The sequence below is a fragment of the Apodemus sylvaticus genome, chromosome 10 (assembly GCF_947179515.1).
Source record: "Apodemus sylvaticus chromosome 10, mApoSyl1.1, whole genome shotgun sequence".
Lineage (NCBI taxonomy): Eukaryota > Metazoa > Chordata > Mammalia > Rodentia > Muridae > Apodemus > Apodemus sylvaticus.
In genome coordinates this window covers 108,502,537-108,517,042 of record NC_067481.1, presented here as the reverse complement: position 1 = coordinate 108,517,042, position 14,506 = coordinate 108,502,537, and the positions used below count along the sequence as shown (strand labels likewise).

The 14,506-nt window shown below is 41.0% G+C and overlaps 1 protein-coding gene across 6 annotated transcripts in view; it reads left to right on the top strand.

Moving 5' to 3' along the window:
- The window catches only part of Pdxdc1 (pyridoxal dependent decarboxylase domain containing 1), a 70,219-nt gene that overhangs the window by 44,737 nt on the left and 10,976 nt on the right, over positions 1-14,506 (top strand). For all 6 annotated transcript variants that reach the window (XM_052195209.1, XM_052195208.1, XM_052195206.1 and 3 more), the window contains 3 exons: positions 9,301-9,364; positions 11,503-11,591; positions 13,048-13,153. In XM_052195209.1, the coding sequence (XP_052051169.1) occupies positions 9,301-9,364; positions 11,503-11,591; positions 13,048-13,153 (259 nt within the window). The remainder of the gene's footprint in view (positions 1-9,300; positions 9,365-11,502; positions 11,592-13,047; positions 13,154-14,506) is intronic.

The following is a 14,506-nucleotide window of genomic DNA, read 5'->3' as shown; positions in this document are numbered from 1 at the left end:
ATATACCCTCTGAAAGTCCTCAAATTCCAAATGTCACTCAAAGTAGAACTTTATCTACAGCTGGCAAAATCATGCTCCTTGCTAGAGCACAAGGCAAATCATAATCAGTTTATGTAGACAATCTGAAGCAGCTTCATATTCCACACCTGGGGTTAAAATAAAAACATATTCTCATAATATTGCCGTGTTTTTCAAAGAAACCAAAATTACCAAATTGTCAGTACATTTTCTACTTTCTGTTGTAAGCCATTAATTGTGGTGGGTGTAGTGGGAAATTATAAACAAAGACATTTTCGATGTCTTTAATATCTTATTGTTTCTTTGTATAACAACTACTTAACAAACAGCAGCCAACAGTAGCCAACCAACAACTTTCTGCACCCCTCTCTCCTCCAACTGTCAGGGTTCTAGCACTTATATACTCTAAAAAGTCCCCAGAATCCCAGATGCCACATAGTCTCAGAAACTTACCTGCAGCTGGCAGTTTACACCCTACTAGAGCACAGTCAGCTGCTATGAATAGTCTTTAGTGGCCCCATATCCCACACCTGAGATTAAAACAAAAACATATTCTTATTTTTCTGTGTTTTTCAAAGGAACCAAAGTTCCAGAATTGTCACTGCAGCAGAGTTTAAAGTTTGTCCTTGAGTTTATTTGAGGTGCAGATTAATGGATATGGATAGGTTTGGAATATGGATAGGTTATTGGGTAGGAGTCAGGGTTGGAGAACCAGATACTCCAGAGGTATTGTATTCTGAAGCCAGTCAGCTGGCCCCATTCAGTTAAGAAGAAACTTGGAAGAGGAGAATGGGTCATTTGAAGAACAGAGGGGAGGATTATGAGTCAGAAGATTTTTTTTTCTCCCTTAGCAGTGCCACTGGGTTGCCCTGAGACACTGAGTCACTTTCATTTTTTTTTTAAATAAGATTTATTTGTTTTTATATGTATGGCTGTTTTGCCTCAATGTGTGTCTGTGTACCATATGTGTAGAGGTCTGAAGAAGGCATTGGCTTCTCTGGAATGGGAGTTACAGACAGTTGTGAGCCACCATGTGGGTTCTGGGAATTGAACTCTTGACCTCAGGAAGAACAGCCAGTGCTCCTTTTTTTTTTTAATATTTATTTATTTATTTTATGTATATGAGTACACTGTAGCTCTACAGATGGTTGTGAGCCACCATGTGGTTGCTGGGATTTGAACTCATAACCTTTGGAAGAGCAGTCAGTGCTCTTAACCACTGAGCCATGTCTTCACCCTCTGAATTGTTTTCTAACCTCTTATTCTGTCATCTTAGCTATCAAAAGAAAATAGATTTGGTGGAGAAGAGTTCAGAGTAGACAAATGAACTAGTTGTTGGGAAGTGAGGCAGTCTAAGCCCAAGTCTTCTTCCGGTCCCTTGCTGAGCCCACATGGGCTCGCTCTCTTTATGCCCTCCCTTAACCCTGAGATCTCCTGAGGCGTCTTTATAAGGCTGCACAGAGCCCAGCCACAAGCCGTCCTCCAGGTCTTCTCAGTGGCCACTGCCTTCAGTGGAAGATTTGTGATTGTAAACAACATGAGACACACTAGCATGCCAGTCATCGACTATCACAGTGATTTGTGGGTTGCTTATAAGTGATCAGTTACTCTTCTTTCTGTGGCACATCTACCTTGGCACATGTTGTAGACAGGACAGAATCATGGGTAGAAGGTTTTGTTGCTGGGTTAGTGTCCCAATCCCTCCACTAGAAGCCTTGCGTGGTTATAGAAGATGACCAGTGCAGGCTCTGTATCCCCACTCCACCACACCACACCCCTGTCCATTACTAGGGGTCTTCACTAGGGTCATCCTTGTAGATTCCTGATAGGTTCCATTGTCTTAGTTTCTACCTCACCCCCAAAATACCTCCAATTCCAGTCATCTCTCCCTCCACCACCACCACCTACCTGATTCCTCCTATTCTCATCCTCATCTGCCACCAGTCCTGCAGGCTTAATGTTTTTGTGCACAGTGTATAAGATTATCTTTGTATTATTCAAATGCTGATTTCTCTGCCCCCATATCTGGTTGGAGATCTGGACATGGCAATGTAATGCTTATTCTAAGTATCTCCTGTCTGAATATTGTGTAAACAGTGCTCCCCATTTATTCTCTGATCAATACAGGCTAATCAGCCAGTGGCTTGGCAGGAGAGAGATTAGGGCTGGACTTCTACCAGCCAATGGAGGTGGGGAGAAAAAGAGGAAGAGGAGAGAGTGCACAGAGAGACCTTGGAGGAACAGCTGGCATAGAGAGAGGCAGATCCATACTAAAAATACAAGTGTCATGGGGATTCTGGCTCGGAGTGGGCCAGAGCAACTTAGAGAATCAGAATAGGTTAATGAAAGAAAAAATGATCACCTTTTAAAATGCTTTTACATATGGTGCCCATTCAATAATAATCTACCCTTATTCCTATACGGTTCACCTGCAAAGTCTATTCTATTTCCCCTTCCCAGGGAGATCCATGTGCACCTCCCCTTGAGACTTGTTGCTTAGCCTCTCTGGGTCTGTGGATTGAAGCATTATTATTCTTTACAGCTAATATCTACTTATAATTGAGTACACAATGGTTGTATTTCTGGGTCTGAGTTACCTCAGGATGATTTTTTTTTCTAATTTCATCCATCTGCCTGCAAACTTCATGTTATTAGTAGCTGAGTAATACTCCATTGTGTAAATGTGCCACATTTTCTTTATCCATTCTTCAGTTGTTTCTAGTTTCTGCCTATAATAAATATTGTGGTAGGATAGAGCATCCTTGGGTATATGCCCAGAAATAGTATAGCTTGATCCTGAAGTAAGTAGATTTCCAGTTTTCTGAAAAATACCATATTGATTTCCAAAGTGGCTGTACAGGTTTGCACTTCCAACAACAACTGAGAAGTGTTTCCCTTGCTCCATATCCAGCATGAGTGGTCACTTGTGTTTTTTATCTTAGCAATTCTGACAACTATAGCATGGAGTCTCAGATTCAGTTTGATTTACATTTCCCTGATGGCTAAAGATGTTGATTTCAAGGAAGACAGTAGAGTTCATGGAGATATTACAGTAGAGTTGAGAAGACTACAGCAGCACAGAGGGAGGAGGCAGGGTTACCGGCGTAGTGTTACAGAGACAGATTGAAAAAGGACAAGCAAGAGAATGAGGAGTCAGAAGATTAGAAAAGATTGCTAGAGTCAGTTTGAGGCCAAGGATAGCAATTCAGAGACCAAGATAAAAGCCATATTGAATAAATCACCTGGGAGAGGAGTTTGAGCCAGAACAGCCAAGTTGAACCAGCCAGCTAGAGTTCAGAAAGAACAAGAAAGGGTGAGCTTATTCAGCATCAAGTCTTAGAAGCTAAAATCACTCTAGGTCTAGGTTAACAGACAAGGTAGTAAACCCCGGAGACGACAACTATATCAAACAAATAAAAGTTACTTACACATTTTGGATATTAGCCCAGCCCACTGTCAGATGGGAAGTTGATCGTAATCTTTTCCCACTCTGTAGACTGCTGTTTTGTTCTATTGTTCCTCTGCCTACAGAAGCTTTTCAGTTTCATGAGGTCTTATTGATTGTTGAGCTTAGTTAGTGCCTGTACTGTTGGTGCTCTATTCAAGGAGCTGTTTCCTGCACCACTGTGTTCAGAGTGCTCCTGCTTTCTCTTCTGTCAGGTTCACTGTGTCTGGTTTTATGTTGAGGTCCTTAGTCCACTTGGTCTTGAGTTTTGTGCAGGATGATACATATGGATTTATTTGCATTCTTTGACATGTACATATCCAGTTAGACAGACACCATTTGTTGAAGATGCTTTCTTTTTTCCATTGTATATTTCTGGCTTCTTTATTTAAAAATCAGGTGTCCCTAGGTATGTGGATTTACATCTGGGATTTCCATTCACTTCCACTGATCAATCTGTTTTATGCCAATACCATGCAGTTTTTATTACTATTGTTCTGTAATACAGCTTGAAATCAGGGATGGTGAAACCTCTGGAAGTTCTTTTATTGTACAGATTTGTTTTATTATCTTGATTTTTGTTGGTTTTTCCATATGAAGTTGAGTGTTGTTCTTTAAAGGTCTGTAAAGTATTGTGTTAGAATTTTGATGAGGATTGCATTGAATATGTAGATTGCTTTTGGTTGAATGGCCATTTTCACTGTTAATTCTACTGATCTGTGACCATGGGAGATCTTTTCATTTTCTGATAACCTTCAATTTCTTTCTTCAAAGAAAGAAGTTATTGTCATACAGATACTTCACATGCTTGGCTTAGAGTTACCCCAAGATATTTTATATTACTTCTGGCTACTGTGAGTGTTGTTTCCCGATTTCTTCCTCAACCTTTTTTTTTCTTTTTTTCTTTTTTTTTTTTTAATTAATGTTGCATCTAGCCACTTCAATGAAGGTGTTTATCAGTTGTACATGTTCCGTGGTAGAATTTTTGGGGTCACTTATATATCACATCGATTATATTATCATATCATCTGTGAATAGCAAAACTTTCTTTCCAATATTTATCCCCCTGATCTCCCTCAATTGTCTTATTGTACTTCTAGAGCTTCAAATTCTATACTGAATAGATGTGAAGAGATTGGGCAGCCTTGTATTCTTCTTGATTTTAGTGGAATTGCTCTGAGTTTCTTTACATTTAATTTGATTTTGACTATAGGCTTGCTGTAGTTGCCTTTCTTGTGTTTCTTATGTCTCTTGTATTCCGTAATCTCTCCAATACATTTATCATGAAGGGGTATGGATTTTGTTAAGGGCTTTTTTTTAGCATTTAATGCTTTCAATTTGTTTTTGTGGTGGATCACATTGACTGATTTTCATATGTTCAACCATCCCTACTACTCTGGGATGAAGTCTACTTGATCTTTTTGATATATTCTTGGATATAGTTTTTGAGCATTTTATTGAGTACTTTTGTATCAATGTTCATGAAGGAAATTGGTCTATAATTCTCTTTTTCTGATGAACTTTTATGTAGTTTGGGTATCAGGGTGACTGTAGCCTCATAAAATGAGTTTTGCAGAATTCCTTCTGTTTCTATTTTGTGGAATAATTTGAGGAGTATGGGTTTTTAGCTCCACTTTGAAAGTCTAGTAAAAAATCCTTCCCTAAACCCATCTGGCCCTAGGCTCTTTGGTTGAAAGACTTTTTTTTTTTTTTAAGATTTATTTATTTATTATACATAAGTACACTGTAGCTGTCTTCAGACACTCCAGAAGAGGGAGTCAGATCTTGTTAAGGATGGTTGTGAGCCACCATGTGGTTGCTGGGATTTGAACTCAGGACCTCTGGAAGAGCAGTCAGTGCTCTTAACCACTGAGCCATCTCTCCAGCCCCAGACTTTTTTTTTTTAAGATTTAGTTATTTATTACATGTAATACACTGTAGCTGTCTTCAGACACACCAGAAGAGGGCGTCAGATCTCATTACAGATGGTTGCGAGCCACCGTGTGGTTGCTGGGACTTGAACTCAGGACCTCTAGAAGAGCAGTCAGTGCCCTTAACCGCTGAGCCATCTCTCCAGCCTAGTTGAAAGACTTTTTTTTTTTTGAGGGCGGGGGGTCTAGACAGGGTTTCCATGTGTGGCCCTGGCTGTCCTGGAACTCACTCTAGACCAGGCTGGCCTCAAACTCAGAAATCCACCTGCCTCTGCCTCCCAAGGGCTGGGATTTCAGGCGTGCGCCACCACTGCCCGGCTTTCGTGTTATTTTCATTTCTGATTTTGTTAATATGGATATTCACTCTGTCTTTCAGTTGATTTGGATAAGTGTCTAGTTGATTTTCTCAAAGAACCAACTCTTTGATTCTTTGATTTGTTTCTATTTTCTTGATTGGTTTTTTTCCTATTGTCTACTCCTCTTGGGTTTGTTTACTTGTATTGCATGTACACTTCTCCTTTTTTGGCTTTGCTGATGTGAGATTATTTCCTGCTTCGTGGCTTGTAGTTAACCTCCTTGTAGTGGTGGTTTCCTTCTCGTACCTTCTGTAGGGCTGGATTTGACTTTGTCATGGAATATCTTGTTTTCTTCATCTATAGTGATTGAAAATTTTGATGGGGATTAGTCTGGGCTGGCCCTTGTGTTCTCTTAAGAGTCTGCAAGGACCCTGTTATGCAGCCTTCTTAATTCCTCCTTGCTTGTGGAACTTACCCCATTCTGCTTAAACAATAAATCCTTATTCCCTTAAAGGCATTAATAATTTTGTTTATATGAACATTAGAGATGACAGATATGAAAGCATTATAAGTACCAGCTCAACAAATAATTACCAAATTTAAATATAACTCTTGCCTGATCAGAATCTCATCCACATATTTCCTTAAAGTATTAGTAAACCAGGCCTGTTGGCACACACTTTTTTTTCTAAGATATTCTCTTTATTTACATTTCAAATGTTATCTCCTTTCCTTGTTTCCCCTCCAAAAACCTATCCCATTCCCCCCTAACTGTGCTCACTAATTCACCCATTCCCACTTCCCTGTCCTGGCATTCCCCTATACTGGGGCATCGAGCCTTCACAGGACCAAGGGCCTCTCCTCTCACTGATGTCTGACAAGGCCATCCTCTGCTATATATGTGGCTGGAGCCATGGGTCCCTCCACGTGTACTCTTTGGTTAGTGGTTTACTATGTGGGAACTCTGGGGGTACTGAGTGGCTCATATTGTTGTTCCTCCTATGATGCTGCAAACACCTTCAGCTGCTTGGGTCCTTTCTCTAGCTCCTCCATTGGGGATGTGCTCAGTGCAATGGTTGGCTGAAAGCATTCACTTCTGTATTTGTCAGGCACTGGCAGAACCTCTCAGGAGACAGCTATATCAGGCTCCCGTCAGCAAGCACTTGTTGGCATCCACAATAGTGTCTGGGTTGGGTAACTGTATATGGGATGGATCTCCAGATGGGGCAGTCTCTAGATGGCCTTTCCTTCAGTCTCTGCTCCACACTTTATATCTCCTCCCATGGCTATTTTGATCCTCCTTCTAAGAAGGACCAAAGTATCCCACACTTTGGTCTTCCTTCTTCTTGAGCTTTATGTGGTCTATGAATTGAATCTTGGATATTCCGAGCTTCTGGGCTAATATCCACTTATCAGTGAGTGCATACCAAGTGTGTTCTTTTGTGATTGCGTTACCTCACTCAGGATGATATTTTCTAGTTTCATTCATTTGCCTAAAAATTTCATGAAGTCATTGTTTTTAATAGCTGAGTAGTACTCCGTTGTGTAAATGTACTACCACATTTTCTGTATCCATTCCTCTGCTGAGGAACATCTGGGTTCTTTCCAGCTTCTGTCTATTATAAATAAAGCTGCTATGAACATAGTAGAGCATGTGTGCTTATTACATGTTGGAGCATCTTCTGGGTATATGCCCAGGAGTGGTATAGCTGGGTCCTCATTGGACTATGTCCAATTTTCTGAGGAACCACCTCTGTACCCCATTTTTAATAGGGTTATTTGGTTCTCTGGGGACTAACTTCTTGAATTCTTTTTATATATTAGATATTAGCCTTCTATCGGATGTAAGATTGGTAAAGATCTTTTCCCAGTCTTGTTGGTTGCCATTTTGTCCTATTGATGGTGTCCTTTGCCTTGCAGAAACTTTGCAATTTTATGAGCTTCTGTTTGTCAGTTCTTGATCTTAGAGCATAAGCTATTGGTGTTCTGTTCAGGAAATTTTCCCCTGTGCCCATGTGCTTGAGGCTCTTCCCCACTTCCTTTTCTATTAGTTTCAATGTGTCTGGTTTTATGTGGAGGTCCTTGATCCACTTGGACCTGAGCTTTGTATAGGGAGATAAGAATGGATCAATTTACATTCTTCTACATGCTAACTGCCAGTTGACCCAGCACTATTTGTTGAAAATGCTGTCTTTTTTTTCCCCACTGGGTGGTTTTAGCTCCTTTGTCAAAGATCAAGTGAGCATAGGTATATGAGTTCATTTCTGGGTCTTCAATTCTATTCCATTGACATACTTGCCTGTCACTGTACCAATGCCATGCAGTTTTTATCACCATTGCTCTGTTGTATTGCTTGAGGTCAGTGATGGTATTTCTGCCAGAAGTTCTTTTATTGTTGAGAATAGTATTCGCTATCCTGGGCTTTTTTGTTATTCTAGATGAATTTGCAAATTGCTTTTTCTAATTCTATGAAGAATTGAGTTGGAATTTTGATGGGAATGGCATTGAATCTGTAGACTGCTTTCGTCAAGATGACCATTTTAAAGCATTTCCATCTTCCGAGATCTTCTACAATTTTGTTCTTCAGAGACTTGAAGTTCTTGTCATACATACAGATCTTTTACTTGCTTGGTTAGAATCACATCAAGGTATTTTATATTATTTGTGACTATTGTGAAGGGTGTTGTTTCGATAATTTCTTTCTCAGACTGTTTATCCTTTGAGTAGAAAAAGGCCACTGATTTGTTTGAGTTAATTTTATATCCAGTGTACAGAGCCATATTGGGGCAGTCTTGCACTTGGTCAGAGTTTGACTTTGGTCAAGGTTAACTTCTCCCAGTTAGCCAGGATCCTGCTCCACCTAGGGTGGAGCGCACGTAGTAAAGGTTGAGTTCATTGTTCCTCCAGGTATAGGGATTCCTGAATTAAACAGGTGACCCACCCAGCTGCCGGAGCAGTCAAGACGAAGACCTCCAAGAGAAGCTAGACAACTTCCACCGGAACTCAGCCTGGAGTCTGGGGGGAAGGGTTTGCCCGAACTGTTATAAGGTCTGGCGCCATTAAAGTTTACGGCTTTGATCAGTGAACATTGACTTGGCCGTACGTTCTTTTCGCCGCTCTTCCCTATGACCCCAAAATTCTCTCAACAGGTAACCCGGTTTACATGTAGCTGCTGGCGGCTACAATCCAGCCTCTTTGATGAACTTGTTTATCCAGTTTAGGAGTTCTCTGGTAGAATTTTGGGATCATTTAAGTATACTATTATATCATCTGCATTGACTTCTTCCTTTACAATTTGTATCCCTTTGACCTCCTTTTGTTGTCTAATTGCAGAAGACCCAGGTTTGGTTCTTAGTACCTACCTTGGTTGACTTATACACTATTTCTTTAAGTTGCTTGTTTATACATGACTCCATAGGGACTGTTGAGTCAAGAGAGTGAGGGGCCATCATTTTCATTGGTCACCACAGGCCAGTTACAGCCTTTGAGCCTTTACATGTGTGCACAGCAGCATTTCTGCCTGTTTCCTTTCCAAAGATCCTGTCTTATCCTACTGATGTTCAGCCCTATCTGTCTTCAGTGTTACAACCGCACATTTATCTGTTTGCAGGTAGAAGATGAGCTCAGTTCTCCAGTAGTGGTGTTCAGATTTTTCCAGGAATTACCAGCCTCAGGTAGGTGATTAAAAAAAAATTGTGCCAAGTGTGGTGGCATAGTCCTTTAATCCAGCACTGGGTAGACAGAGGCTATGTGAGCTGGGAGACCAGCCTGATCTACAGAGTGAGTTACAATATAGCCAGGGCTATACAGAGAAACCCTGTCTCAAAAAACCAGAATGTGTGTGGTGTGTGTGTGTGTGTGTGTGTTTTCATGGCTTTAAATTTAATATCATATAAAATTAAATTCTATATGTTTTATTGATAAAATCTTCAGTCATAGAAAAGTATAAGTTTCCACAAGCATGCTCTTGCTAAGTGCCTGTGACTAAGCCAAGGACTCCCAAATCCTACCACATGACCTGAGCTGAGCCAGCTAAAGGACAGTGCTTAGAAAGATGAGTTGTTAACTTACAACATTTGCTTTGTTGTCAAAATTCCTTTAAGGAGAGTGACTTTTTTAGGAGTCCCATGAGGAAGAAAAGGTGTGGACATCAAACCTCTTATTCCCCTGCTAGCTTTCAGCCCCTAAGATGCTTCTCAGGTATTGTGAAGTGGGAGGATAGATCCAAGAGTCAGTCTGTCTGTCTCTGTTTCCCTTTCTTCCCCTCACTATCTCTCTCTCCTCCCCTAACCCACCTTCTTCTTGTTCTAGCTGGCCTGGAGCTTGCTTTATAAACTAGGTTAGCCTGAAGTTCACAATGGTTAACCTGCCTGTGCCTCCTTGAATGCTGGGCTTAAGAATCCGTTCTAGCCTGGTGAAGTGACACACTCCTACAGTCTCAGTACTGCAGAGCCAGAGGCAGGGGATTTCTGAGTTTGAGATCAAGTTCTAGAACAGCAGAGAAACAGAGAAACCCTGTCAAATAAAAACCCTTTGTTTTTTAAGGATGGAGTATGCTGGGAATATAGCAATTTCTAGCATTCAGATGGCACTAGGCTTTAATCCTCAATACTGCCAGGGGAAAAAAAGACAAAAAATGACCAGCATGCCATCAGCCTAGTCCAAAGCACGTTAACTTTCATCTAGGGGACACTCACATTGCCATATTGCACACAGTCCCCTCCAAGCAACTCTTTGTGGAAATGAGTAAACATTACAAGTCATATCAGTCTGCTCATAGCCATCAGCATCTAGGGCTCTACACCATACAAGAACCCACAAGGTCCTGCCTGTCAGATCTGCCTCCTTCCTGATCCCTGCTTCTTCTGGTCATTGTGCCTTAGTCACATTGGTCCTTTCCTTGTTCCTAGAAACACTACTCTTTCCTTAAATCTGGTTGTGGCACTGCTGCTTCAAATATACATCTCTTCATTCTTCTTTTTCTTTTTCTTTTTTCTTTGTTTGAGATGGGATCTCATTGTGTAGGTCAGGCTGGCTTTAGCTTGTAGCAGTCCTCCTGCTTCAGACTCCCCTTACTGCTTCTCTTACTGTTCCCACTAAATGCTCACCTTCCTGTCTGCATGGACTCCATTACCCTCTGTCAGAGTCCTACCACTTTTCAATGGCTTTAGCTTGATACATAGTGGGTTTTATTTTCTTTATTGTGTATTTACATTTTTTTGGTTTCCTTTTGAAATTCCTTGAAAGGGAACTTTTCTTTTTTTAAGATACAATGTTCCCCTGGGACCCAGGCTGGCCTTGAACTCATAATAGCCCTTTGGCCTTAGCTTTACCAAAGGCTGAGATTTTAGAGATGTGCATCACCAGGCTGGTGTTGAAAGCAGTTTTAAAAAAAAAAAAAGAAAGAAAGAAAGAAAATTAAGAATCCTATGGAAAAGCAGGGTCGAAAAAAACCAAATGCAAAAAAAAAAAAAAAAAAGAATCCTATGGGCAGTGGTGACACATGCCTTTAAACTCAGCACTTGGGAGGCCAAGGCAGGCAAATCTCTGAGTTCAAGGCCAGTCTGGTCTGTAGAGAAAATACCAGAACCACTAAGGCTACACAAGAGAAACCCTTTCTTGAAGAACAACAACAAAAAAAATCCTATTATGGAAATGCATCGAGAAGTTACTTAGTTCATCAGAAAAGTGTTGGTCATTAACCTGTCAGACATTTTGATTTCATTACTATATGATGCTGTTGATGGATTGAGTTGTAATGTTTATTGTTGCTTTGTTTCTGGGAGTGAATACCTTCTGTGTTTGACCTCAGATCCAGCGTTTAAAGCTGTTCCTGTATCCAACCTAGCACCTGCAGCAGTTGGCCGGGAGAGACATTCCTGTGATGCGCTGAACCGCTGGGTAAAGATGGCTGCTGCCTACTTTTTCTTCTTTACATCTGAAACAGTGTCATCTGGCCTCACACCTGTTATAACATGGTCACATGTGGTTGCTTAGTCATACCACAGGAGGAAGCTTCATACAGAGCACCAGGCTTGTTCTGTTTTAAATCACATCACATCAGACACTGTTACCTCTGACAAGCTACTCGCTTTGCTCCTGTGGCCATTTCCTAATTGCTATGTAAGACAGTAAAATAGCATGTAAAGCCTGGACCACAGTACCTCTGCCTTGGGCAACAAGAGAGTTGCTAAAGCTGGGTATGGTGGTGCACGCCTTTAATCCCAGCATTTGGAAAGCAGAGGCAAGTGGATCTCCAGGAGTTTGAGGCCAACCTAGTCTATATAGTACCAGAACAGCCAAAGGTAGGTAGTAAGACCCTGTGTCAAAAACAAAACCAGAGTGCATCAGAAGGAGCAGGTGTTCCCTGAGCACCTGTGGCAGGCAGGCAAAGTAGGTCAGCATTCTACTCTAGTAGCTTTTTGAGTACCTCTAGATTTTAGACTTAAGTGTTCTCAATAGGCTAAAGATGTTCTTCACAACAGTGTCATTTCCTAGGCGCTAATGAAGAAGATAAAATAGATCCATGCAGTGCCATTCAAAGCAGCTGTTATAAACCTACAACCAAATGTTTAAAACAGATGGAAAGTGATCAACACAAATCAGATGGAAAAAACAATTTATTGGGGCTGAGTAGGCAGCTCTGTGATAAAGTGCTTGCAGTGCAAACATGAATACCTGAGTTCAGATCTCCAGCATTCATGGTTAAAAACATAGCCAGGTACAGCAGCAGCCTGCAGTCCAGCACTAGGAATGCAGAGATGACTGGTTCAGGGAGTTCACTAAGCAGACAGGATAAGCAAACTGACAGGTTCCAGTTTCAGTGAGAGGCCCTGTCTCAGAAAGTGAGGTGGAGAGTGCCTGAGGAAAGAGCAGTACTGATCTCTGGTCTCCACATGACCACGCACACACACAAATGTGTGCCCACGCGCACACACACAAAGAAAGAGGAGGTTCCTAAGGTGAATAGGTTCCATGTTTTTTAATAAATACAGAGAAAAGACGCAGGGAAATAAACTGCATATCAACAGTCAAATCTTAGGGAAATGTGGGTCACTTTTATTTCATATTTTTGGCTTAACTGTATTGCATGTTTTTCTAAAGTGATTTTGAATTTAAAATAACATAAAATGAACTGTTGATTGAAAAAGGTGGGCAGGGTGGGAGTTGGGATTTGGGGGTGGGTCCCCTGGGTTCTGTTCTCAGCACGGGAAACAAAAAATTGCTATTAACTGTTGAAAGATACCCTGAAGAATAAAGGGAACTCCTCCAGAAGCCATTTTAGTCTGGATGAGGGTGAGTGGTGAAGATATTTAAGTCCCTGTTGTAGGAGTCTTCTCTGTGCTTTTCCCTGCAGTTGGGAGAACAGTTGAAACAGTTGGTGCCTCAGTGTGGCCTCACTGTCATAGACCTGGAGGTAGATGGCACGTGTGTTCGGTTCAGCCCTCTGATGACAGCAGAAGGTAAGGCAATTGCAGCTCTGCCCCTCAAGAGTTCCATCATACCCGCTGAGGGCCAGCAGTAGGATGAGTGCATCTACTTTACAATAATTCTGCTCTCCTGGAGTTTACTGCATCTCTCTTTGAAAGAGCTTTTCTTTTTTGGTTTTTGAAGAGAATGTTTCCCCATTTAATAGTCCTCGCTGTCCTGGAACTCTATAGACCAGGTTGTCCCCAAACTCACAGAGATCTACCTGCTCTGCCTCCTTAGTACTTAAAGGTATGTGTACCCACTTCTGGATAAAGCTTTTCTTCAAGGATAAATTAAGTTTTAGCATAACTTCTCACTAATAGAGTGAGACATCTTGAACCATTGGATTCCTGTGTTTTGATATCATGTAATTCTAGGCTTTCTATTCTGGTTACTTCTCATGTCCAAGTGCACATCTAAATAACCTGTGGCACATTAAAACCTTTCAGCACTCATAGAGATTGTGGCAACATACACAGACCTGCACAGAGTCCAGCCAAACAGGGTCCCCAGCACTGACAGTAGAAGTAGACATAGGTGACACTGCCCCCAACAAAGAACCTGTCTGCAATTAGATACCTGCTGCCAAAGAGGGAGTGAACATCATCCATCCAAACTTCACCTGCCAGGAGCAGTTGGCCAACACAAAACAAACTCAGTGCTACTCTGTGGACTTTGTCCCTTTGTTTTAGCTCTCCCCAGCCCCCACCTCTTATTGGTCTCTTATTGATTTTGATTCTAGGGTTATTTGGGGTGGAGAAGTTATGTTTCTTGTTTGTTTCTTGGGCCTTTTTTTTTTTTTTTTTTTTTTTTTTTTTTTTTGTCTCTTGTTTTGTTTTGAGAGACCATAAATTTATGTGGATAGGGAGGTGAGAGGATCTGGAAGGAATTGGGAAAAAGGAAAACATGATCAAAAGTTTTCAATAATAAAAGAGCCTTTTCCCCAAAAAACAAACCACCCAGTTGGGCTACCTCCAGACCTTTAACACTGTGTCTGGAATGGAGCCCAGGTAAGCTTTTATTCTTGTTTTTCCCTAATTGCATTTTTAGTAGTAGATATTTAATATATATTTAAGTATATATTTAATAGTATCTATTTAATTGTATATAAAATGGCTTAATATACATAATGTAAGGTGAATTATAGGGATGGGGCAGTCCCCTGCTATGCTACCCTCCAGGATTCTCCATGTGGTCAACCCTCCAAGAGTTCCTAGATGTTTACACTTTTAAAAGTTCCCTTGGTGATTCTAATAGAGTAGAGCCACTGTTTAGACATTGCAGAAAGCAGTGTAGTTAAAGTCTAGGAAGTTAAAACAGAACATGAGATGCACCCTTTCCGTCAT